General features: G+C 35.6%; 2 protein-coding genes across 3 annotated transcripts in view; both read right to left on the reverse strand.

The window, feature by feature from the left end:
* Positions 1 to 1,422: 1,422 nt before the first annotated feature.
* Positions 1,423 to 14,119, reverse strand: LOC122506152. Of its 2 annotated transcripts, XM_043618172.1 has the most exons (3): positions 13,907 to 14,119; positions 13,421 to 13,531; positions 1,423 to 2,714 (listed from the first exon to the last, which is right to left on the reverse strand). In XM_043618172.1, the coding sequence occupies exon 3, from the start codon at positions 2,637 to 2,639 to the stop codon at positions 1,629 to 1,631; it is 1,011 nt and encodes a 336-aa protein (XP_043474107.1). In that variant the 5' UTR covers positions 2,640 to 2,714; positions 13,421 to 13,531; positions 13,907 to 14,119; the 3' UTR covers positions 1,423 to 1,628. The 2 variants fall into 2 exon arrangements, with proteins under 2 accessions (XP_043474107.1, XP_043474117.1); XM_043618182.1 differs by lacking the exon at positions 13,421 to 13,531.
* Positions 14,120 to 24,804: 10,685 nt separating this feature from the next.
* The window catches only part of LOC122506185, a 30,746-nt gene continuing 30,613 nt past the window's right edge, over positions 24,805 to 24,937 (reverse strand). Inside the window, exon 3 of the mRNA XM_043618236.1 lies at positions 24,805 to 24,891. Coding sequence (XP_043474171.1) covers positions 24,815 to 24,891 — 77 coding nt within the window. The 3' untranslated portion in view covers positions 24,805 to 24,814. The remainder of the gene's footprint in view (positions 24,892 to 24,937) is intronic.

Below are 24,937 nucleotides of genomic sequence, written 5' to 3' on the forward strand. Positions count from 1 at the left end.
CTATAATTGACAAGCTTACTATTATATGCTAATGTATTGAAGGATATTAACAACATTTTACTTGTATTGAAAGTATACTTTTATTCCATGAAATCATTCAAAATACAAGTTACAAAAAACTAAATAATGCACCCAGTAAAAAAAGAAGACGTATTGAGTGGAGCGTTTAGGAATTGAGTGAAGCTCTGAGCCAATACGGATTCGAGTAAAAACCGTATTGGGACGTTTGACTCAATCTTTTTTTCATCCGCCGAATACGGTCTTATTTTAGCATTAAAATTAAAATCACAAGACCAGAGTACACATTATAAATTGAAAGCACAATTGTCCTGGAATGTAAAAATGCCGATTTCGATAAGAAAGCAATGAATATTTGTTAAAAATTGGTAAAAGCAAAGTTTTATAAGCGCGACTGAATTTACCATGTGAATAAATGAAGTGGTAAGTTTAAATGGACGAAATGGACTGAAAGAAATCTACTGTTACCGACAGAAAGTTCCTAGAGTGGTAAATTCAACAAAACAATGAAATTTTATTGTTTTACAATTCTTTAGGAACTTTCTGTCGGTAACAGTAGATTTCTTTTCGTCCATTTAAACTTACTACAGTCAGGTCCCCATACTGTTAGATTCCAAACTGTTATGTCCTCAAGGCCAATAACAATAGACAATAGATTCGCGAAAGTCGTTCGCGAACGCAAAGCATGAGTTAGAAAAGGACAGAGATATATTTGTGTCCTTGTCTATCTCATGCGTCTCGTTCGCGAACGACCTTCGCGAACCTATTGTGCGTTGGACTTCAGTATAGTGTTATGTTTTTGCATAACCTCCAAATTCAGAAGTGTTAGGTGGCGTCACGTTACGTCACCAATTTTCAGGGCCGTATTCTTAAGCCCAAAGAAAATTGCGCTTTCAATTTATAATGTGTACTCTGGTCATGTGATTTTAATTTTAATGCTAAAATAAGACCGTATTCGGCGGATGAAAAAAAGATTGAGTCAAACGTCCCAATACGGTTTTTACTCGAATCCGTATTGGCTCAGAGCTTCACTCAATTCCTAAACGCTCCACTCAATACTTCTTTTTTTACTAGGCAATTAAGAATATTACAAATATTTTATAGTATTTTATCATGTAGAATAAACAGGTAAAGAAGTTTTATAATATTTTTATAGACGTCCAAGAAGTTTAAGACTTTTTTATCAATTGTTTATTATAAATTCCGGTAAGAAGACTGGAATGAAAAAAATATTTAAAATAAAGTTTAACATTTTATTTTCCCGAATTTGGAGAAATTGCCAAAGTTTTGTTATAAAAATTTAACAGAGATCTTTTAAGGTCATCTCTTCTTGTTTGTTTAATACTTCTTACTATTGGAAATATTAAAAACGCGGCGATTTACAAATCTGAAAATTTCCGGATTTAACAAATACGATGCCAATCGAAAGTTTTAATTCTTCTTCTTCTTAAAGTTGATAAACAGTCTCTTATGAAATCTAATCCTAAAATTTCTTGGACAGTTTGTAAATATTTGTCAGAATTATTTTGGATTCTTCACAGCATTATATATTAGTCGTTTTACTCGTACAGATAAGTTTTGAATGTTTCTTAATTCTTATTCGTTTGTTTTCATACTGCTTCTGACTCAGATAATAAAATTAACAGATTTTCAGTTAATTCCTGTAATACATCCTGTTCAGAGTCATTAAATTCAGAGGGTGACAACAATTTAGCCTTGGTTTCATACAGGCAAGTCTTGGTTTCTGTAGAAAGATACGGACGTATATTGCGAAGAATGGTATTATTAACGCTACTGGCGGTTTTTATAGACCCAGAAATATTATCATCGAAATCAGAAGTAACCACACCGGCTCGATTAAGTTTTTTGAAAAGACCAATTTGATTGTTATTCTTTGTTATGTAACTTAAGATTTCTTTAACCTGACTGGGCAATTGTAATTCGTCTATGTTTAAATAACGACTGTGCAATAAGTAATTAATAAAATCGCGATCGACTAGGGCTTGATTTAAAATGTGAGGTGCTCTTGAAAAAATAAATGACATGCTTGGAAGAAAGTTTTGAATCTTATTTCCAAAAAAATTTGCAACATCATTTAAAAGACTCAAAAACGGTACAGAGTAATCGTTTAAAATGTCTTGTGTGTTGATAACTAGAACAAACTTAAGAGACTTAACATTTTTCATTAATTGAATATTAGATAAAGCTTTCATGATTTCATCCATTCTATTTTTGTCGTTAGAAAATCCTGGAGAATCCCAGAGGGACAAATCTGTTAAGTTGGGTGAAGTCCATCTTGAAAGAATTGTTGTCTTTGTTACTGGCCCTGCATCAATTTCCGGTCCTTTAACGTTTTTATCCGGCAAGATCATGCTTAATGAATCATATTTAGAACGTTTGGAAGAAATCAAAGTATTGCCTAATAAGTAATTAATTAGTGTACTTTTTCCAGCTCTTGCACTGCTTATGAAAAGTGCCCCATCTTCATATTGAACTTCCGTTTTCAAATGTGTGGTAATTTTTTTCAAAGCTTCTCGCAATTCTGATACATTAATTTCACTCGAGCAATTAAGGCAATTAACGTATGAAATTAGGAAGCAGACAATTGCTATTCTGATCATGATTGCTCAACGATAATTTTTTTTCACAATTCAAATTAATGTGGTCGAAACTTATTCCTAATGTTATTCTATGCCCTAAAAAATACAAAAATATAATCTAAAATATAATTCTTTTAAGGTTTTAATAAAAACTGTTCATTATAGGGTTTCGGTGCCAAGGGCAAAAACCCTTATAGCGAGACTTCGGTGTCCGTCCGTAGTTCTTACGTCTTAAGCCTTAAGTCTTACAGCGAGACTTCGGTATAAGAAGTCCTTAAGTTTTAAGTCTTATGTCTAAAGTCTTAAGAAAAAACATAACAACCGTTGTCATGGCAACCGTTGCTATGTTAATGGTTGCCGTGGCAACCGTTGATATAGTAATGGTTGCCATAACATCCGTTGCTATGGTAATAAAAAAAGTTTTTAATCTTAAGTACACTGAGTACACTCGTGCTCATTCTTCTCTCAGGAAAGGCACTAATTTGACGCGTTTTGCCTACATTTCTGTATTTTTTTATAGTTCGTGCCAATAATTCCAACAGAATTCTACTTTTCCATTTGCTGATTTTTTAGACCATACGGTACGAAAACCTAGCACGTCAGTCATATCCCATGAGTGGGAGTGAGACAGACTTATGCGATTCCCATACTTTCCTATGACTGACGGATAGCTTTTCTTACTGTATAGATGGTAGTCAAAGTTCGTGAAATTAGTGCCTTCTCCGAGGGAAGGCATTAATGATCACGAGTGTACAAAAAGAATTTCTAAATAAATTATTATTTATTTATTTTTTTGTCATTTTAGGCCACGAAACCCTATGATGTAGGCGCATTGCGCCTGCTTCTCTGACTGATTTTTTTTATTTAATTTATTAGAAAAAAATTCTATATTAGTTTTCTAACCCACTTCGAGTGCGATTCCATCCCTTATAGTAGAAATCGATTAATTTCAATTAAAAACAATTAAAAACTTTCTTTATTGTTGTTAATTGCGTTTCACACTTTTGCGAATAGTTATTTTTGCAAAAAAGCCATTTTTGCGAAATCTGATTGTTGCGAACAGTCATTTTTACGAAAAGCCATTTTTGCAAATAGTTATTTTTTGCGAAAAGTCATTTTTACGAATTGTCATTTTTGCGAAAGGTCATTTTTGAGAAATGTCATTTCTGCGAATTGTCACTTTTGCGAATCGACATTTTTACGAATTGTCACTTTTCCGAAAAGTCATTTTTGCGAAAAATACTATATAGTAGAGACTCCATTATCCGGACCCCTATTATCCGGACAAATTTAAAATTAAAAATTTTGTTTTAATATAAAGTTTATAAGGTCTCAAGCCGTTAATTAACTTCTATTTTAAATTTATTTACACGAAATGTTGCGTTTTAAAGTGTTTTAATTATTTTAAGAAAATGTTTATATATGTAAATATTTTGAAATATTTCTAATTAAATATTTATTAATGTTGACTTTAATTAAAAGTTTTAGTTTGTTTCAGTCTTATTTTAATACATATGCAAATAAATACATAAAATTATGAATCAAAAATTTGTTTAATTCGTACTTTACTCGATTATCCGGATTTTCAATTATCCAGACAACCCAGTAAGAAGCGAGGAATTGAAAAGGATTGAAATAATTTATTCAAACTCTGTATGGTGTAGTAGAAATTATCCAATACTTTTGAATGCCATTTCTGTCCAATACTTTTCTATACCATGATAGGACCACGTTTCGTCTAAAAATGAATGCTATTCAATATTCTTTTTGTAATTGTTAACAAAGACAAAATTTTTTTCTAAATGCTTTCCAATCCCATCCGAAATTATTACAGCCTGTCATTACATCACTTTTCAATTTTTCATTGGAACCGCGTTTCTGCATGCATTCAAGCAATCTTCTGGATTTTTGTAATTTATAAGATACATACATTGGCAGATTTTGTAAAAAGTGTTTGTGTTCAAAGAAAAACTTGCTGAAAAATTGATTGTTTACCAATTTTACGTCATTTAAACGAGTCAGGGCCGTTATTCTGTTAGACAATAAATCATAACCTAAAAATTTCAGAGACCTTTAAACACTTTTAACCCTCTTAACTGATAGTTTAATAATTATTCCTTTTTAAAATAGCAAATAAAGTCATGAGTGCAGTTATTTGAAAGTAATTAAACATTCTATGCAATGTCAACAATATTAGTATTATATTATTATACTATATTTGTATGAGCATTTGAAAGGATTGAAATTGTAAACTTTTCAACTACTGTCGCGGAATTCAGAAGCATAGGACAGAATTGGAATTCAAAAGGATAGAATTTTTTTAATGCTTCTTAATCTTTACTTTCTTACTGGGAAGTGACTTTCGAATTGCTCGACTCGACTCAATTTTCGAATAAAGTCGGCCATTAGGTCAAACATTTGTATTATTTAATTAATTAACATTTATATTTTTTATTTAAATAATTAAATAATTGTTATTTTACATATACCCAGTAAGAAATTTCTCACCGGTCTAATATCGCTCCAATATTGGGAGCCAAGAGACCGATCATCGGTCCAATAAAGGCTCCCAATATTGGACCAATATGGGCTGATGCTTGGGATGTAACGGCATCGCCAATCATCGGTTGTCAATATTGGTCCAATATTGGCCGAATATTGGCAACCAAGAGAAAAAAATTTTTTTAAATAAATTTTTTTTAATTAAATAATAATAATAAAAAATTAATGTTTATAATTTTTGTTTAATATATTTATTTGTTTAATTATTTATTTTTAATAATTCATGTAAATAATAAATAATTTATTATTTATAAATTATAATTATTTAAAAATGCAGCAGCTATTAGAAAATAGCATTCTGCAAAAAAATTCTATCATTGAAAAATCAATGATAGGCGAGAGAAATCCGCGTCTTTAAATAGATTCGCAGATGATAGACAAGAGATATCCGCGTCATTAAACGGATTCGCAGATATACTCTGGTCTCGCGACGAATCTCTCGATACTTATATACACTGGAGTCGCCGTGTCAGTTGCGAGAACGGTTACAGCGTCCCTCTTGCGGCAGAGATAAGAATTGTCACGTAAACTGCGGGTATAATAAGGCCGTCGGTAAAGCGATTTAGCTGTGTAACGAGCGACTATTATCTCGCTCGAATCGTGATTCGATATTAATCGAAATGCGATTAAAAGTCGCGGGAAAATATAATATTAATTTTATATTTAAAATAATATCCTGTCCATAGATTGAGAAGAACTTTCTGCGTTCGATTTAGTAAATATGTTCCTAAAATATTGTATTCTTCAAATATCTCTCTATCAATAGCCGAAATATAACAAAAGATGAAATACATATGTTTCGCAGACACAGTATGTCTTTGAAAATATCGCTACAAAAAATAGTAAGGTTTAAACACATTTCCAGCAATATGAGTTTGTGTATTGTCACTCTGAAGACAATATACCCTTAAAACTCAAACACAATTGTCAACCATAAACTAAGAGAGATAACCCCAAAGATGTTATAAAAAACTGTCTTTCAATTCTCAAGTAGACCCTCTTTGGAGGTAAAACCATAAAACACATCGGTTGACCAACGTACATTTTATCCTTTTTCTCAGGATAAAATCACGTACTGGAAAAACCCAGTTTTCAATACTTTTTAGAAATGTTAATTATTCCACTACTTTTATAAATAATTGTAATTTGCATATTACATTATTTCTATCAATCTAACATCTAATCAATTATTATAATATAATTGATAATGAATTAAGACTTGTAAATAAACTACATTCAAGCTTTATAGTTAAACAATTAATTTGTTATAACTATCATGACCATCAACTATGTATAATTCTATATAATATTTACTATATTTGTAACACGTATGTGTCATGTACAGGTGTAAATATAATTATTATAAATATAAATATTATTATTAGAATGTATGCATGTGTATATATATATTGAAATAATTATCATGTGATAATTATTGGAATCATAATGTTATGATGAATGTGTATGTATCAACATCGACAAGTATGACGTATGAGTCAGTATTAGTATTAGTGAAGTGCATAAATGTATCTACTATATAGTGGGGATACTACTATACTATACTATACTACTGTATAGTGGGGGATGCGCGTCATTTAGAACATGCGCATTTCCTCCAACATGGACTAACAGCGGAGAACAAGTCCGCTGGACTGTAACTACAGATTAGATTTAAGTTGACTATTGACTAGAAAGGTTGCTTCTAAGCTTCCTTAGTCATAACTTGTATTCTTGAACTTTTAGTAAATAAATTATTTGGGTTTACTCTCAAGAAGACTGATTTCCTTCAATAATTAATGTTATTAATTATTGAATGATTTATTCTACTTGTGAGCTTTTTCCCTCCGTTTTAACGGAATATTCACGTTTATTATTTGAAATTTCCCGGTTCCTATCAAGGATTTAACCAAATTCTGAACTCAACGAATCACCGAGCAGTAATCGCGTTTGCGCGAGTAATTTACATTTGTGCTCGTAACATCTGTGACGAGCGACTGCCATCTCGCTCGTTAACTTTTCGATATATCGATTAACGAGTTATCGAAGCGCGAAACAATGAAATTTCGTTAATAATCTAATTATTTTAGGATTTTCTTACGACTTTTGACAAATATTGACGAGACTAAACAAAAAAGTTTGACTATTGTAAAATATAATACTTCACGGTTTAATAGTTTCCAAATTCCAAAAATGTATTTGAAAATCAACATTTCTTAGAATTGTCATAAATCAAGTGGAATCCCAGGTGCGATTTTTTGGTCGGCCCATAGTTGGGCCAACTTTTACAAAGTCGGTCCAACTTCTCGTGCCAGAGGTTGGGCCAACCATACAGATGATAACGGCGACCGTCTAATGGCGACGATGGTTGGCCCGACAACACATAAGGAAGTTGGCCCAACTTACAATGCATATGTTGTGCCAACTATACATTTCAATGGTTGGTCCAAAGACTGACGCCAAAGTTGGCACAACTTTAGATGCGTAAGTTGGGCCAACCACAATTTTCAAAGTTTGGCCAACTTCAACAGCCAAAGGTAAAAAATTATTAAAAAACTACATTATTTAAACAATTAACACGTTATTATTAGCGGGAACATCAGATATAACCTTTACCTATTATTATTAAACACAATCTCATACATACATTTTCGAAAATATCTATCGCTCGCTGGGATCGAACCCCTAACCTAACGCACCGAAGACTTATACACAGACCACTACGCTACGCTCACATGGGAGTGCATAACGCAAAATGTATATTTAAGCTGCAACAGTCGGGCCAACCGTGGCCCAGAGTTCGGCCAACCAAGAAAGTTTAAGTCATTTAAACCGCATTTGACAAAGTTTTGCCAACCGTCGGGCCAACCGTGGCCCAGAGTTCGGCCAACCAAAATAATGTAAGTCAATTAAACTGCGTTTCTAGAGTTTTGCCAACCGTTGGGCCAACCGTTGCCCAGAGTTCGGCCAACCAAGAAAAATCAAGTCAATTAAACTGCGTTTCACATAGTTTTGCCAACCGTTGGGCCAACCGTGGCCCAGAGTTCGGCCAACCAAGAAAGTTTAAGTCATTTAAACTGCGTTTCTAGAGTTTTGCCATCCGTTGGGCCAACCGTTGCCCAGAGTTCGGCCAACCAAGAAAAATCAAGTCAATTAAACTGCGTTTCACAGAGTTTTGCCAACCGTTGGGCCAACCGTGGCCCAGAGTTCTTCCAACCAAGAAAGTTTAAGTCAATTAAACTGTGTTTCACAAAGTTTTGCCCACCGTCGGGCCAACCGTGGCCCAAAGTTCGGCCGACCAAGAAAGTTTAAGTCAATGAAACTGCGTTTCTAGAGTTTTGTCAACCGTTGGGCCAACCGTGGCCCAGAGTTCGGCCAACCAAGAAAGTTTAAGTCATTTAAACCGCATTTGACAAAGTTTTGCCAACCGTTGGGCCAACCGTGGCCCAGAGTTCGGCCAACCAAGAAAAATCAAGTCAATTAAACTGCGTTTCACAAAGTTTTGCCCACCGTCGGGCCAACCGTGGCAAAAGTTCGGCCGACCAAGAAAGTTTAAGTCAATTAAACTGCGTTTCACAGAGTTTTGCCAACCGTTGGGCCAACCGTGGCCCAGAGTTCGGCCAACCAAGAAAAATCAAGTCAATTAAACTGCGTTTCACAAAGTTTTGCCCACCGTCGGGCCAACCGTGGCCCAAAGTTCGGCCAACCAAGAAAGTTTAAGTCAATGAAACTGCGTTTCTAGAGTTTTGCCAACCGTTGGGCCAACCGTGGTCCAGAGTTCGGCCGACCAAAAAACTATAAGTCAATTATACTGCATTTGACAAAGTTTTGCCCACCGTCGGGCCAACCGTGGCCCAGAGTTTGGCCGACCAAGAAAGTTTAAGTCAATGAAACTGCGTTTCTAGAGTTTTGCCAACCGTTGGGCCAACCGTGGCCCAGAGTTCTTCCAACCAAGAAAGTTTAAGTCAATTAAACTGTGTTTCACAAAGTTTTGCCCACCGTCGGGCCAACCGTGGCCCAAAGTTCGGCCGACCAAGAAAGTTTAAGTCAATGAAACTGCGTTTCTAGAGTTTTGTCAACCGTTGGGCCAACCGTGGCCCAGAGTTCGGCCAACCAAGAAAGTTTAAGTCATTTAAACCGCATTTGACAAAGTTTTGCCAACCGTTGGGCCAACCGTGGCCCAGAGTTCGGCCAACCAAGAAAAATCAAGTCAATTAAACTGCGTTTCACAAAGTTTTGCCCACCGTCGGGCCAACCGTGGCAAAAGTTCGGCCGACCAAGAAAGTTTAAGTCAATTAAACTGCGTTTCACAGAGTTTTGCCAACCGTTGGGCCAACCGTGGCCCAGAGTTCGGCCAACCAAGAAAAATCAAGTCAATTAAACTGCGTTTCACAAAGTTTTGCCCACCGTCGGGCCAACCGTGGCCCAAAGTTCGGCCAACCAAGAAAGTTTAAGTCAATTAAACTGTGTTTCACATAGTTTTGCCAACCGTTGGGCCAACCGTGGCCCAGAGTTCGGCCAACCAAGAAAGTTTAAGTCATTTAAACTGCGTTTCTAGAGTTTTGCCAACCGTTGGGCCAACCGTTGCCCAGAGTTCGGCCAACCAAGATAAATCAAGTCAATTAAACTGCGTTTCACAGAGTTTTGCAAACCGTTGGGCCAACCGTGGCCCAGAGTTCGGCCAACCAAGAAAGTTTAAGTCAATTAAACTGCGTTTCACATAGTTTTGCCAACTGTTGGGCCAACCGTGCCCCAGAGTTCGGCCAACCGAAACTGAAAGTCTTTTAAACTACGTTTGGATAAGTTGTGCCAACCTTTGTCGCCAAAGTTGGCCCGACGGTTGGTTAAACTCTGCATTTAATGGTTGGCTTGCAAAGTCGGGCCAACTGTGGGCACAAGTACTTGCTAAAGTTGGGCAAACTCTGGCAACCAAAACTTTGCTTGCCAAAGTTAGGCCAACCTTGGGCCAACCTTCAAACTGTGGCGGCCAACCTAAATTCGCACCTGGGATAGCGAAAGAAAATGTAATCTCTAGTTTCTTTAGAGTCATAAAACCGAGAAATTCTTGAAAGAATATAAAAAATATCTCAAGTGTCCTTTTCCATAGGACAATGCAACATGTGTTTACCATACTTGTGACCACAGAAATGGCTTCGAAAAGTCACGTACACATAGACTTTCATTACACGGAAAAAAAAGTTCACGAATCTCTCGTGAACTAGTATATCACTTTTGGATGGGAAACAAAATTCTTGAAAATCAACAAACACAGTTCGTCAAAATTTCATCAACTCCTTCACTAGAAACATAGTACGGTTTCCCAACTTTTCGTCAAAGTTAACGAAAAATTCGTGAACTTTTAAAAAATGCTAAAAACAAGAAAAAATAATTTCCAGACACTACTTTTTTATAGTATTTCACTTTATTTGATAACTTGACGCCTATTACGCACCCAACTACACAGAATACACAATTTTATCGCCATTAAAATTCGTAATTCGCTTCACGGGATTCGAACCTAGTACCTATACCCTATAACATAATATTTCTAACAACTAACCGCCACGGCTAAATCTAGATACACTGTCCTTCGACAAACGAAACGATTAGCTTTGTCTGCTGTAAAACTCAGGACCGTGCAAAGTAGAAAAAGTCCCTTATCGTAACTTTTAATTCATTTTATGAATTATTTGTTTCACAAAGGAAATTAGCAAACAAAAATATTCACTAAGTAATAAAAAACACTGATTCTAAATAATAACTTTCATCAAAGAATTTTCCCGAATGTAAACACCGATGACACCGACTGAATGATGAATGCTTGATCAGCCATATTTGATGCGCATTACGAACTGCGCATACTACTGACACTCGCGAGTTCACGATTTTTTCGTGAACTTGTACCTCTACTTTTGACGAACTACTCTTCATTAACAGTTCATCAAAAATTCATTAACTTTGTTTCAGTTTTTCGTTGACGTTCGCCATTTCTAATCAAAAGTGAATGAAAATTTTGAAATTTTGTGTCCCATCCAAAAGTGATATACTAGTTCACGATGAGAGATTCGTGAACTTTTTTTTCCGTGTATGCGATGAACCTTAATTATCAATTGTATAATATGAACGTTATGAACAATTAACAACAATATTATATTGTTGCTAATTGTGCAGTATGAATGTATTATTTGAAAATAATATTAGTAAACTTTATCTGATTGATTGTTGTAATATTATGGTATTATATAATATTAACGTATTATATATATTAACGTATTAATATAATTATAATATTATATTAGGATATATTATCAAATTAGTTATCGTAATTGTTGTCTATATTTAAATATGATGAGTGCAGTATAAGAGATTTATTATGTTACTAGATATGATGTAAATAATTAATAATTGTGTAATTAGTGTGAATGCAAAAGGGTTATGTTCACTTGTTGTGATACATGCATGAAGTAGAGTATGTTTATACGTGTATTAGTGCAGTGCAGTGTTAGTGTTGTGATTCTAAAAACTTCATAGACTTTACAAACTCTATAACAGGGCATGCGCAAAGATTCTGCCATGGACCAAGGGATAAATGCTCCCTCACGAATTCAGTTCTACTTTGGAGTTCTTTCGTAACCCAGTGGGCAAAAAACCATCATTGTTTTAAAAACGTTCCAAAAACGCTTTTAGAACGTTTCATGTCTGCTAAATAATGTCCCAAAAACGTTATATGGTTCTAAAACGTTTTAAAAGCAATGGAACGTTTTTGGAACATTATTTTGCAGACATGAAACGTTCTAAAAACGTTTTTGGAACGTTTTTAAAACAATGATTGTTTTTTGCCCACTGGGAATGTACTTCAGAGTAGTCCCAAAAATAGTTATAAGAATAACTTCGACTTGTGTAATGTTTTTGACTTTAATAAATGTATTGGGTTTACTCGCGAATTTAGTTGGATTAATGATTAATTAATATTATTAATTATTAATTGATCCTTCTTATTCGTGAGGTTTTTCCCTCCGTTTTAACGGAAATTAACTTGTTTTATTTGAATATTTCCGCCTTCCTTTTCAAAGGATTAAACCAAGATTGAACATCAAATCAAATCGCGGATCTTACGCCTGCGCGTAAATAACGTAACTCCGCACGTAATGACGTAACAGTTCTACTCGCATCGAAGTTACTCCAGCCCGTACATATAAAGGCTGAACTCCTCAGGTCCATTCGTAGAATATAATAATTCTGCCCCCTGCCTCTCCTATTTTTGCACAGGATGTGAGGCAATTTTTTTGAAAGAGAAAAGATCTCACTAATTACTGTGATGACTTTTTTCTATTACAAATATAATAATTAAAAAAAAAATTAATAAACAATTTTTAATTTTTATAATTAAATAATTATAATTTTAATAAATAATTTTTGTTAATTTAAAAAATTTTTATTATTGGCGTTTCATTGGCAGCCATTAATGTGCCAATGATGGCTGCCAATTATTGGCAACGACGTAGTCAGCCCATTACTTTACCACTATTGGTCCATTAATGGGTGCCATTAATGGCATGCCTGATGGCTCCCATTATTGGGCCATTAATGCGCCAATGGTTTTTTTCCCATTGGGTATGGATTGCGATTATTGAGCATTGAAATCTTTTTTCTTTATTTACAGCCCTCACCGAAATATCTATTGTTACGAGGTTCGGGTCTCTAACCAAATTTCTATTGCTCAAAAGTTTTGCAATTTTAAAATTTCAAGTAAAATGAATATTAATTCAAAATCTAGAAATCTCCACAATTACAAATATCTAAAATTTATTATAAAAACCATTTTTTAAGAATACTGTAAGGGGCCGTCCATATATTACGTAACGCTAATTTTTGAAAATTTTGACCCCCCCTCCCCCCATGTAACACACTGTTACATACATTAGCGCCATTTTTTTGGCTTATCGTAACAAATAGCTTCACCCCCCTCCCCCTAAAAAGTGTTACGTAATATATGGACGATCCCTAACGTATCTCGAAAACCGTAATTGATAAATAAAAAAGGGGATATATCATTTTTGAATTTAAGTTCTAAAGGATATATTGCATACATAATAAGAGCATATATAGAATTTTTTTAATGCTTCTTAATCTTTGCTTTCTTACTGGGTATTCAAGAGGATTGATATCGTTACTATTTATATTGCTCTCACTGGATAGAAAAGTATTGGACAGAAATGGCATTCAAAAGAATTTTAATTTACCTTGCCACGCAAGTTTTCTGCAAGCTTGTTCCGCAAACTTTACACAAGGCGGAAATTTACCAATTTGCCACAAATTTGCGAAGTTTGCAAAATGTTGTGCTATCTGGGTATCTATATAGAAAAATTAGCTTGTCAAAATATTTTGTATAAGGTGTCATTGGAAAGGTAATTAAATTATCTTTTCATAACGCGGTGCTAAAAAGGGCACTTTTTTGCACCTTGTTATGAAAAATATCGTTCGTAACTAGTGCTAGCAGTTGCCAATTTTTGAACGAGCACTTTTTTTTGGAACAAACTGTAGGCGAAGCTTCATTAGCAACTGCTCGCACTCGTTACGAAATATACTATTTGATCCATTGGTCATGGAATAAAATTCAACAGATATTCAATAGAAATCATATTATCTATTGTTGGTATAAACATTTAACAACCTATGTAACATTAATTTAAAATATAAAATATAGATATTAGTTTGAAAATACTTACTGCAAAGGTGTAAAATTTATGTGTTTTCGAAGCAAGAACTATTAGAATAACTTTAATCTTCAGTATTTGCTTGAAATCTAATGCAACTTCGTAGAAGACTGGGAGTGGAGTTTGAGGATTTTGTCAAACTTTTCAAATTTAACTATTGTTACACGTATAAGGTATCACTAGATTTTGTGTACTGTTAACCAATAGAAAATGTACAAGTGCATCAATCAGAGTTAAAAAGAAAAAGTATATTTTGGTATCGAAAAGAACATAAAATTCATTTTCATGTTGGTAGGAAAGTTCTGATAATTGTATCTTATAGTTTGATAAAAAGAAACTTCACGATTCTTTATGTGCGGACATAATTATGTAGCTCTAGAATTTTTATAGCTTATAATATCGCGCTCATTATTGTAATACTTTAAGAAATGTTTAAACAATGTTGCGGATATATTTTTAAAAATAAGTTTTGAAAGATGTAAAATCGAAAGCAAAATTTTGATGAGAGTGAAAAGGATATACTATCAACGCTATCAACTATCTCCCTTGCACATTACATGAGAGAGAATAAGAGAGATATATCTTTTGTCTTCTTCTATCTCATGTAAAGTTTACAACTATTGTTTACTGTCTTACTGGCTGTTTTCGAGGTTCACGCTGTCTGGTCAGCGCTGAGAAAATAGAAAACGTGGTTGGTTGGGTTAGGGAAAAGGTGAATTTTGATTGGCTAATTGGGATCTGAAATAACGTGAAACTGACCCACCCCTTAGCATTTTTGTGGTAACTGTGACGGCAGGCCTAAATTCACGTAATTCTCCGCTAGGGAAAAACACTACGTAACTCTTCGTACGGAAGAAACTAGGTAATAGCGCTAAGATTCAAAATTAATATCAATATAATAATTGAATTTTAATGTAAAATAAAAACACATGCATTTATTTGCTTATTCCCGTAAAGAATTTTATCATATGCAAAAAATCTAAAGAACGAAATAGAATGGCAACCAAACATGTGCTGCTTTTTGAAAAGGAATAATAGTTAAAATTACAGATGTTGAAATAGTCTGCGAAAATGAGGCAAATGTCACGTAGGACACAAAAAATTAGAATTGAAAAGAAACAGAGTTTATTTCTATAAAAAAATAGCCTTTTGAGAAATACATCTTTCCGAACTTCGAAACCGTTGGGAAAACCCAAACATGTGGTAGCAATAAAAAAAGGGACCGTGGGACTCGGGCCTTACTCGAGTCCCCGGTATAAAAAAAGGGTATTGTACCGTCAGGAAAAACCTATGACTCATCGTTCGTATATAAGAAAAAGAAATGAGTTTTCTATTTAATTACAATATTCAAATTTGATATGAATTTCATATCTTTAATTCTATATGTATGTCACTAACAATTTTATAAAACAACGATTATAAATTGATTACTATTTACCATTTCATTACTAGTTAAATAATTAGATACTCTTAATTAATGATAAAAGTTATAATCACATGTACAGAATTTGTTAATTAATTTATTGATTAATTAAATAACAATAATAATAATAATAATAATAATAATAAATAATAACAAATTATCTACGTTTATTGTAATATCTTATTAGTAATTCAAAGTCACCATAATTCTATGGTAATTAAATATACAGATGCAAAATGTAATTGTAATACTCCGAATGAATTTAACTGAAACCGATTATTATATATTTGGTAATTAACGAAACAAATATTAATTAACTTCATATATTGTTAATGTTAAATTTAAATAATGAATAAATAGAATGAATGTGTAAATAACTTGTAAAATAACACTCTCCGTCAGGGTTGTATTGGTCACAGGGAAGTTCAAAGGAAGGGGTAGTCATCCCCTCTACTCAACGCGCGCAGGGTCCTATGGGGACCCATGGACCACAGGATCTTATCTCGACAGATATCTCCGGGCACTCAGACCGATTACATGTTGTAATCCTTCGGCTCAAATTTGTAACCTTTTTCCCTTAATGTTCATTAAAGTAACAAGTTAAAAGTATTTCTGTTGTTATCATTTGAAGTAGAAGTTGAATCTCCCTCCTATTTACAGGGTACACTTTAGTGTTCTAGCAGCATAAAATCCCCATCATTTTTAATAATCAAAAATCCCTATTATCGAAGTTGGGACGTGACAGTAACCGTCTTGGATTTTATCTTTTTCTTGAACGCATATCAAAAAGAGACGAAACGAAAGATGGCTACCACAACAAGGCTCTCACTAGATGGCGTATCGTAGTATTTCAGATCCCAATATCTAAATTAATCGTTTTCATGCTCGCTTTTCACGCTGTGTCATTTCAACCCAGCATCGTGCCAGCATCAAACTATAGCTCGAAAAAATAGGTGCCAATATGCAAGTGCCAGTGCCAAACCCATTAAAGGCGGTTCCAGAATAGGTGCAAAAGGCAAGGTGGAAGTACAAGTGCAAGTGCGAACCAATGCTAAATGTATAGGAATCGCACTTGCACTTGGACTTGCTACCTACATTTTGCACATAAAGGTGCTTCTATACCTCCGGTGGATTGGTCAAGCAATCGGCTCGATGAATTTTCACGGTCGGAAAATGTACTTTCATGGCGGGTATTTTTGAATAAGTAAATGTTGAAAAGGTTTTTACTTGAAAATTTATTTAAAAAAATGATTTTATCATAGAAATTCTTTTGAAATTTATATTAAAAAACATGTTTTATTTTAAAAGTTATCAAATTTTAATTCAAAATGTTTTAATTTTCCAAAGAAGTGTAAAAAGCCTAATGTTTTTGAAATGCTAGTACAGACTGTTTGTTATGAATGTACATAACCTAGCGTTGTGTTGTCTGTTCATTATTATTTAATATAATAATAATAAAATCATTAAATTTAGAATATAATATCACAAGCACGACAACACAACGCTAGGTTATGTACATTCATAACAAACAGTCTGTACCGTCTGTACTAGCATTTCAAAAACATTAGGCTTTTTACACTTCTTTGGAAAATTAAAACATTTTGAATTAAAATTTGATAACTTTTAAAATAAAACATGTTTTTTAACATAAATTTCAAAAAAATTTCTATGATAAAATCATTTTTTTAAATAAATTTTCAAGTAAAAACCTTTTCAACATTTACTTATTCAAAAATACCCGCCATGAAAGTACATTTTCCGACCGTGAAAATTCATCGAGCCGATTGCTTGACCAATCCACCGGAGGTATAGAAGCACCTTAAGTATTGTGGACTCTCCATAAAATGTATTGGGGATTGGCACTGGCACTTGCACCTACATTGGCCAATGTAGGTGCAAGTGCCAGTGCCAATCCCCAATAGATTTCAGCCAATCAGAATTCACTTTTCCCCTAACCCAACCACTGTGCGTTGGCCTTTAGCAGACGCTCGTGCATGAGTTCAACCTTCTTTTACCAATCTTGTTACTACATGACCTCTATCTCTATGGCGAAAACCAACCATTGTTTATTTTTTTATTTGATGATTGTTTTTTCCAAGTTGTTTTTTAACAAATGATTTTTTATCTTTACCTTTGATTATCCTTAACTTTTCAAAAATTGTCAATAAAATGTTTATTTTTGACGCTTTTCTAAAACATATGTTTGGGGTTTTTCTGGTTAAGTGTAGTTAAACAGGTTAAACAAGAGAACAAGTCGACGCCTCCCGTTCATATAATGCTTATTCAAAAACAAATGCAAGATCATTCTTATTCAGTTTTTAGTGCAAGACAATTCTTATTCGATTTTCCGTGCAATAAAATGCTTATTCAAAATTCTATGCTAAAAAGTACAATCTGAAATTAGCTTACACTATGAGTTTTATAAAATTTTCAATTGAATATAATTTTTAATTACAATTGCTAAAACAATATTTCTTAATACGCAAGAGATAATCAAGTATTAAATTTTCTAATAACAATAGATACGCACTGAAATTCTCAGATATTTAATTGCAATTTAATATTAAAAAGATGATTTAGGGTTACATTTTTTGTTCTGTCAGTGGCAATTGTTTTGCACACAATTTTGAATAAGCATTTTATTGCACGGAAAATCGAATAAGAATTGTCTTGCACTAAAAACTGAATAAGAATGATCTTGCATTTGTTTTTCAATAAGCATTATATGAACGGGAGGCGTCGAAGTTATTGTTGGTGGTTTAAACAATGTCCGAAGCAAGATATTTATTTAATCTGGCGGAAGGTATTCTTTTATAATTGCAATAAAACATGATAGGCTGATATTGATTCTTCTGTGAATGTTATTTTTATTACGAAATGAAGACTAATACAAATTTTAATTAATTCCTATTCAAAATAATCACGTAGATTCGCAATAAGTGCCGGTTAAAACCTGTAAATACATGTGATTATACATGTATAATACACGTGGTTATGTTTGCTAGGAATTACTTTACTATTTACTAGACACCCTTTCCTTCCACTAAAATAATGTCAAGAAAGGTTCACTTTAGCAATTATTGTTTAAGCCCTTCCCCAAAAAGAAATCGACAATATGGGAGCGATCACAAGTGATATCACGCAATTTCATGTAATTTCACATGTGAAAAATACATTGTATCACGTTTAGTAGAGAAAGTTTTGGATATTTTTTCATTTTGTGATACTTAATGCGATTCTAGTTTATTCTGCATCAGCATATTATTTATGAAGAAACGAATAACTTGAAAACTTATTAAATTGTGTTTTGAGTGGCCACATGTCAATAAACTCAGGTAAATGTCAGGAAAAAAAAAAATTTCTTTTCAGGGAAATTTAGAAATTTCAGATTTTTTTCGACTTTTTTTCGAAAATTGCGACTTTTTCTACTTTTCCTCCAAATATTGCAAGAAAATATCATAATTTTTTAAAATTTAATTATCTTCAAATAAAGCAAATAAAAATTTATTTTTTTGGACTTATTAAAATTTCGGAGAAATCATGGTCATATTTACAATTAAAATTCTTCAAAAATTTGATTATTTTTATTTTTTTTAAATATTATACCGTAATAAATAAACGTGGACAGTTGCCCAAGGCGAGAAAAAAGAGCTCACGAAGCCCCCTTCGAAACTCAGGTCCACGGAAGCTGTGAAGATCACGGCAAGAGACCCAAAGTTTTACGAGGGTATCTTGCCGCTGATAAAAGAAAAGGTTAAACCTGAAGATACAGGCACCGTGGTACAGAAAATCAGGAGAACTTTTAAACAGGAAGTTCTCCTGATAGTGAAAAAGGGTGTAGAGACCTTAGAATTTGCGAAAAGTCTGTCCTTGGCCCTGCATGGCAAGGCCGAGGTCATACCTCTTGTAAATAAGAGGTCTCTAGAAATCAGAGACCTGGATGAAGCCACTACAGAGAGTGAGGTGACTTCAGCATTGGAAGAAAAGCTGGGCAAGTCCGACCTGCCTATAGAGTGCAAATTACTGCCGCGCTACAAAGGAACTAAGGTTGCTCTAATCCGCTTTGCAGAAGCAGAAAGTGACATTCTGCTTAAACTTGGCCGAATCAAAATCGGCTGGATAAATGCTCAAATTCGCGAGCATGTTGAAGTAGCTAGGTGCCAAAAGTGCCTAGCCTATGGACACTCTACCCGAACCTGCAAAGGCCCCGACAGAAGTAAAAACTGTCGGAGATGCGGCGGAGAGGGCGACACCTCGCGAAGAGCTGTAAAGTTAAGCCGAAGTGCCTTACGTGCTTGGACCTGGGGAAGCCAGAGACGGATCACGATTCCGGAAAGAGAGCCTGCCCGGTTTACAGAGAAGAACTGCAAAAGATTAAAAGGGCAAATCCTTAAAATTTTTGCAGGTCAACCTGCATACAAGTAAGGATGCACAGTTGCTCCTAATGCAAACAGCAAGGGAAAATGAGGTCGATATCCTGTTCTGCAGTGAGCAGTATCAAGGAAGCGACCTCGCCCCTTGGTATCAGGATAAGGCAAAGAGAGCCGCCATAAAGCTGTGCAACCCAGAATTGCGGGTTGACAAGTTTCTGGAGACGAGCAGTGGGTTCGTGTGGATAGAGGTGGCTAATATACGTATGTATAGCTGCTACTTCTCACCCAACGACCCACTGACAAACTTCGAAGCCAATATCGAAGACCTAGAAGCGAGCCTCACAGAATCCAGGCTGGATGTCATCATCACTGGTGATTTTAACGCAAAGTCGCCAGAGTGGGGTGAGACGAGACTCGACAAGAGAGGAATTCGTATTGGAGAAATGATCTCCAGAAACGACTTATTGGCAGTAAACCGAGGCAATACATGGACTTTTAGACGAGGTGCGATCGGATCAATTATAGATCTAACAATCGCATCGTCTAAACTATTTAGCCGCATAACCGACTGGCGGGTCTCTGAGGAATATACCGCAAGTGACCACCAGTATATTGAGTTCTCAGTCTCGATGGGAGACACACGAGGAGGAAAAAGACAGGATGCTCCTAGTCGCAAAACCTCCTCGTGGAATATGAAGAGACTCGACAAGGAAAAGTTCGGCCGGTCCCTAAGAGAAGCCCTTTTAATTGAGGACTTGGGCTGGGTGAAGAGGCCGAGCAGACTGGATGCGGAGGTGCGAGCGGTGAGGAACATGATAGTCACCGCTTGCAATGCGTCAATGCCACGCAAAGGCGCCACTCCCGTAAGAAAATCCTTGCACTGGTGGTCAGAGGAGCTAGCCTCCTTGAGAAAGGAATGCCTCAAAGCAAGAAGGACATATACCCGATCTAAGGGAGATCCCTTGCTGAAAGAGGCTTTCAAGGAGGCGAAAAAGAACCTCAAGAAAGAGATCCGGAAGTCGCGACGCCATAGCTGGAAGGACCTAATCGAGGAAGTCGATAAGGACCCATGGGGTCTGGCTTTTAAAATCGTAACTAAAAAATTAGTGACGAGGCAAAAGACACCCGGTCTGGACAATCCCGATTGGGTCAGAAAGATAATAAGTTCTTTGTTTCCTCCTGCGGAGCCATACCTTAGAAGGGACTGGAGTTTTTGCAAAGTCGAAGAGGAAGAACTCTTCACACTTAGTGAACTGCAAAAAGCAGGCAAAAGATTGAAAACAGGCAAGGCGCCTGGAATCGATGGGATAAGTAACGAGATCCTAAAGTTGGTAATCGACACTTCACCCCAGATTCTGCTTCGATGCTTCAATCTTTGCCTTGAGAGAGGAGAGTTCTTCCGCGACTGGAAGCGACAGAGGTTAGTCCTCCTAAGGAAAGGTGAAAAACCTCTAGATAAGGTTTCATCGTACAGGCCTATATGCCTGCTAGATACGATGGGTAAACTTCTAGAGGATATGGTTCTGCAGAGAATGCAAAGCCACTTGACCGAAGAGAATCGTCTATCCGATCACCAATTTGGTTTCCGTAAAGGCAAGTCCACGGTTGATGCCATCCAGGCAGTTGTGGACATAGCCAAAGCAGGAAAAAACAAATTGGGACCTGGGAAAAAGAAGAGCTTCTGCGCGTTGGTAGCAATTGACATACGCAACGCGTTTAATTCCGCAAGATGGAATAAGATCTCATCGAGTCGATGGAAAAGAAAAACATGCCGCCCTACTTGTTGCGGATAATGGATAATTATCTTAGCGACAGGTGGGTTATATATGAGGGAGACACCTGCACTCTCAGGGAAGAGATGCAGCGTGGGGCTCCTCAAGGCTCGAGGGTGGGTCCATTTGTATGGAATGTATCTTACGATGATTTTCTGCGAATGGATCTGCCCGAAGGTGCGGTGATCATCGGCTTTGCGGACGACGCGTTATTCGTGTGCACTGCCGAAAGTGAGGAGGCTCTTGGGACATTGGTGAACGAACCCTGTAAAAAAAAAAGTATTGGGAGGTACGGGATTCCGTATTGCAAGTGCCAACCTGCCAATGCGGTATTCGCGAAATACCGCATTGGGTGTCGTGGTGAATACGGAAATCAAGGGGTCCCAATGCGGTGCAAGTTTTAAGCTTTAAAAAAACGAAAATACGTGACAGGAGGAAATAATTAGTGTCAGTGCAGAAATATGCGAGTTAAAGGAATGAGAAAATAATAATAGTGAGTGTAAAAATGAAACTTTAAGAAAAAAAGGTAAGTTGAACTGTCAAATATGAGTCCAATGCGGCGTAGGCTGCTTTCAATGCGGTACACAATCGGTACATAGTGCAAGTCGCCAGTAGAGGGCAGAAGCAAGCAGAGCGAATCGAGCGAACACAATGGCCCAGCTGACATATGATTTGCATTACATTACTTTCCAATTTTTTATTTTATAACCACGTTTCTGCATGAATCTAAACAATATTTTCGATTATTGTAATTTAGAAGATGCTTACCAATTGTACGTTGGCAGATTTAGTGAAAAGTGTCTGTGTACGGACACAAATGTGTTAGAAAATGTTTGTTTACCTATTTCACACCATTTAAACCAGTCAAAGTTGCTTTTGCTGTGGCGCATTGAAATCAGCCTATGCCGCATTGGGCCCATATTTGACAGTTCAACTTACATTTTTTTTTTTAAATTTCATTTTTACACTCACTATTATTATTTTCTCATTCCTTTAACTCGCATATTTCTCCACTGACACTAATTATTTCCTCCTGTCACGTATTTTCGTTTTTTTAAAGCTTAAAACTGGCACCGCATTGGGACCCCTTGATTTCCGTATTCACCACGACACCCAATGCGGTAATTCGCGAATACCGCATTGGCAGGTTGGCACTTGCAATACGGAATCCCGTACCTCCCAATACTTTTTTTTTACAGGGAATGTCTGCGACTAGCTAAAAGCTGGCTGGATACCAGAGGTCTTGAAATGGCCCTGGAAAAGACCGAGGCACTGCTGGTCACAGACAGACGTGGTTATGAGCTCCCACGAATCGTGATAGACGGATTCGAGGTCAAGTGGAGTAAGCAAATTAAATATCTTGGTGTGGAGTTAGATGGAAAATTAAACTTCCACCACCACATGGCTACGGCGTCAAATAAGGCGATCGAGTGTGCGGCTAATCTTTCACGGCTAATGCCAAATGTTGGCGGACCCCGTGAACAAAAAAGAAGACTGGTGGCGAGTGTCGCCCACGCTAAAATGCTCTATGCAGCACCAGCGTGGGCCCCATCCCTGAGGAGTAAAAGATGTGTGACCATCTGTGAAAAGATACTGTCTGCGCAGAGATCGATAACAACGCGTATCATCTCTGCATATAAGACGGTATCTACGAGTGCTGTGCAGGTCCTTGCAAGTGTCCCGCCAGCAGATCTTTTGGCGAGGGAAAGGGAAGAAATGTTTCTCTTTTCTAAAGAAAGCAGTTCCTTGAATGAGGAATTAAGACCAAGCAAGGGCCTGATCCGCAAAGAAGCGAGGCACAGGCTCATAGAAAGATGGCAAGAAAGATGGGATGGTGAGGAAAAAGGTCGATGGACTTATTGCCTTATCCCGGCACTTGCCACCTGGATAAACCGAAAGCATGGAGAAGTCTCTTATTATCTGACTCAGGCGCTCACAGGTCACGGGTGTTTTAACTCGTACCTGTGCCGCTTTAAATTACGCGAGGACGAGGTGTGTGCATATTGCCAGTTCCCGGAGGACAACGCGGAGCACACCCTCTTCTCATGCAAGAAATGGGACTTGGAGAGGCAGGCCATGTTCGAAGGTGTAAACAGTCAAGTTACACCGGAGAACATGGTATCGCTGATGACCCAGTCAGAGGAGAATTGGCGGCAAGTCGAGAACTTCATAATCTCGGTTATGTCGAGGAAGGATCTCGACGGCCGCCAGAAAGCGTAATTTAAACAGCTTTTAATTTTGTTCGTTTGTTTTTTATTAATTTATTTTGTGATTTATTTGTCCTTATACATTTTTTAATTGTTTGTGTTTTTTATTTATCTTTGTACAGTTTTATGTTTTCAATTTTTTATACGCGTTTATTTTTTCTTTTTTTTTATATATCCGTTTATAATTTTATCTTCTGACTTTTTACACTTAATTACACATTTGTTATTCTTAATTATTGTTGTGCTGTTAATTCCGCTTTATATTGAAATAGTTGTAAATTTTTAACTATTAACGCAGGATGACCGCAGAGAAAAGCAGAAAGTCGCAGTAGCGACAGAGTTGGAGCGCCACCCTCGAAGGCTAAAGTCTTACGACAGTTCCGAGGGAGGGTAAAGGGCTCCAGAAGAAGGGTTACGGGTTTTAGTGGGTCGGGCTGGCAGTAGGTTGCCAGTTTATTAAATTTACTATTTTATATATTTATTTTTCTTTTTTTATCTCCTTTTGTTTTATCACGCCAACCCCACATAACCTTGGAGTGCGGAATCCAAGGTATCTGTAGGCAGATTTCCCAAAAGTCCCTAAGCAAAAAAAAAAAAAAAAAAACGTGGACAGTTGAATTATTTTAAAAAATTGAATTTTCATATTTTAATAATTTAATTCCAGAAGAACTTTCGGAAAAATATTTAAAATAATTTGTTTAGAGATGAAGTTTAGTTGAAAATTATAGAAAATAATTGAATTCAGGAAGGGTTATTAATTGTAATTTTTATAAATTATTAAATAAAATAAATTTTACTCATCTTCTGTAAACTTTCATATTTTCCTGTGGAAAGAATTTTAGGGAAATTAATTTTAATGTCAGTAAATTGTCAGGGAAATTGATAAACTGAAACTTGTGACCACCCTGTTCATTTGATGTTTTAAAGAAAGATTGTCTTGAGACAAACATTTAAATAATACATGGTTCCCACAGAATCTGGAAATCATGGAGAAGGCATGGAATTTTTAAATTTTATAAATTTTTCAAGCTTTGCTTTATTTCTCTTTGACAATTTTAAAATTTTCCAAATACATTTTTTCTGAAATTTTTAAACTTTTTTTTGTAAATTTGAATCAGTGAAATTGGAAAAACGACCCGCAAAACCTAGAATTTTGAATTCGATTTTTCGTAGGAACCCTGTATTACTACCGTAAATTCCCCAGTTATACCATCTGGTTTACCTGAAATAAAAATTTTACTCAAAGATAACAGTAATAAACTACCTAT

Source organism: Leptopilina heterotoma, unplaced genomic scaffold (assembly GCF_015476425.1).
Source record: "Leptopilina heterotoma isolate Lh14 unplaced genomic scaffold, ASM1547642v1 Lhet_113, whole genome shotgun sequence".
NCBI classification, from domain to species: Eukaryota; Metazoa; Arthropoda; class Insecta; order Hymenoptera; family Figitidae; genus Leptopilina; species Leptopilina heterotoma.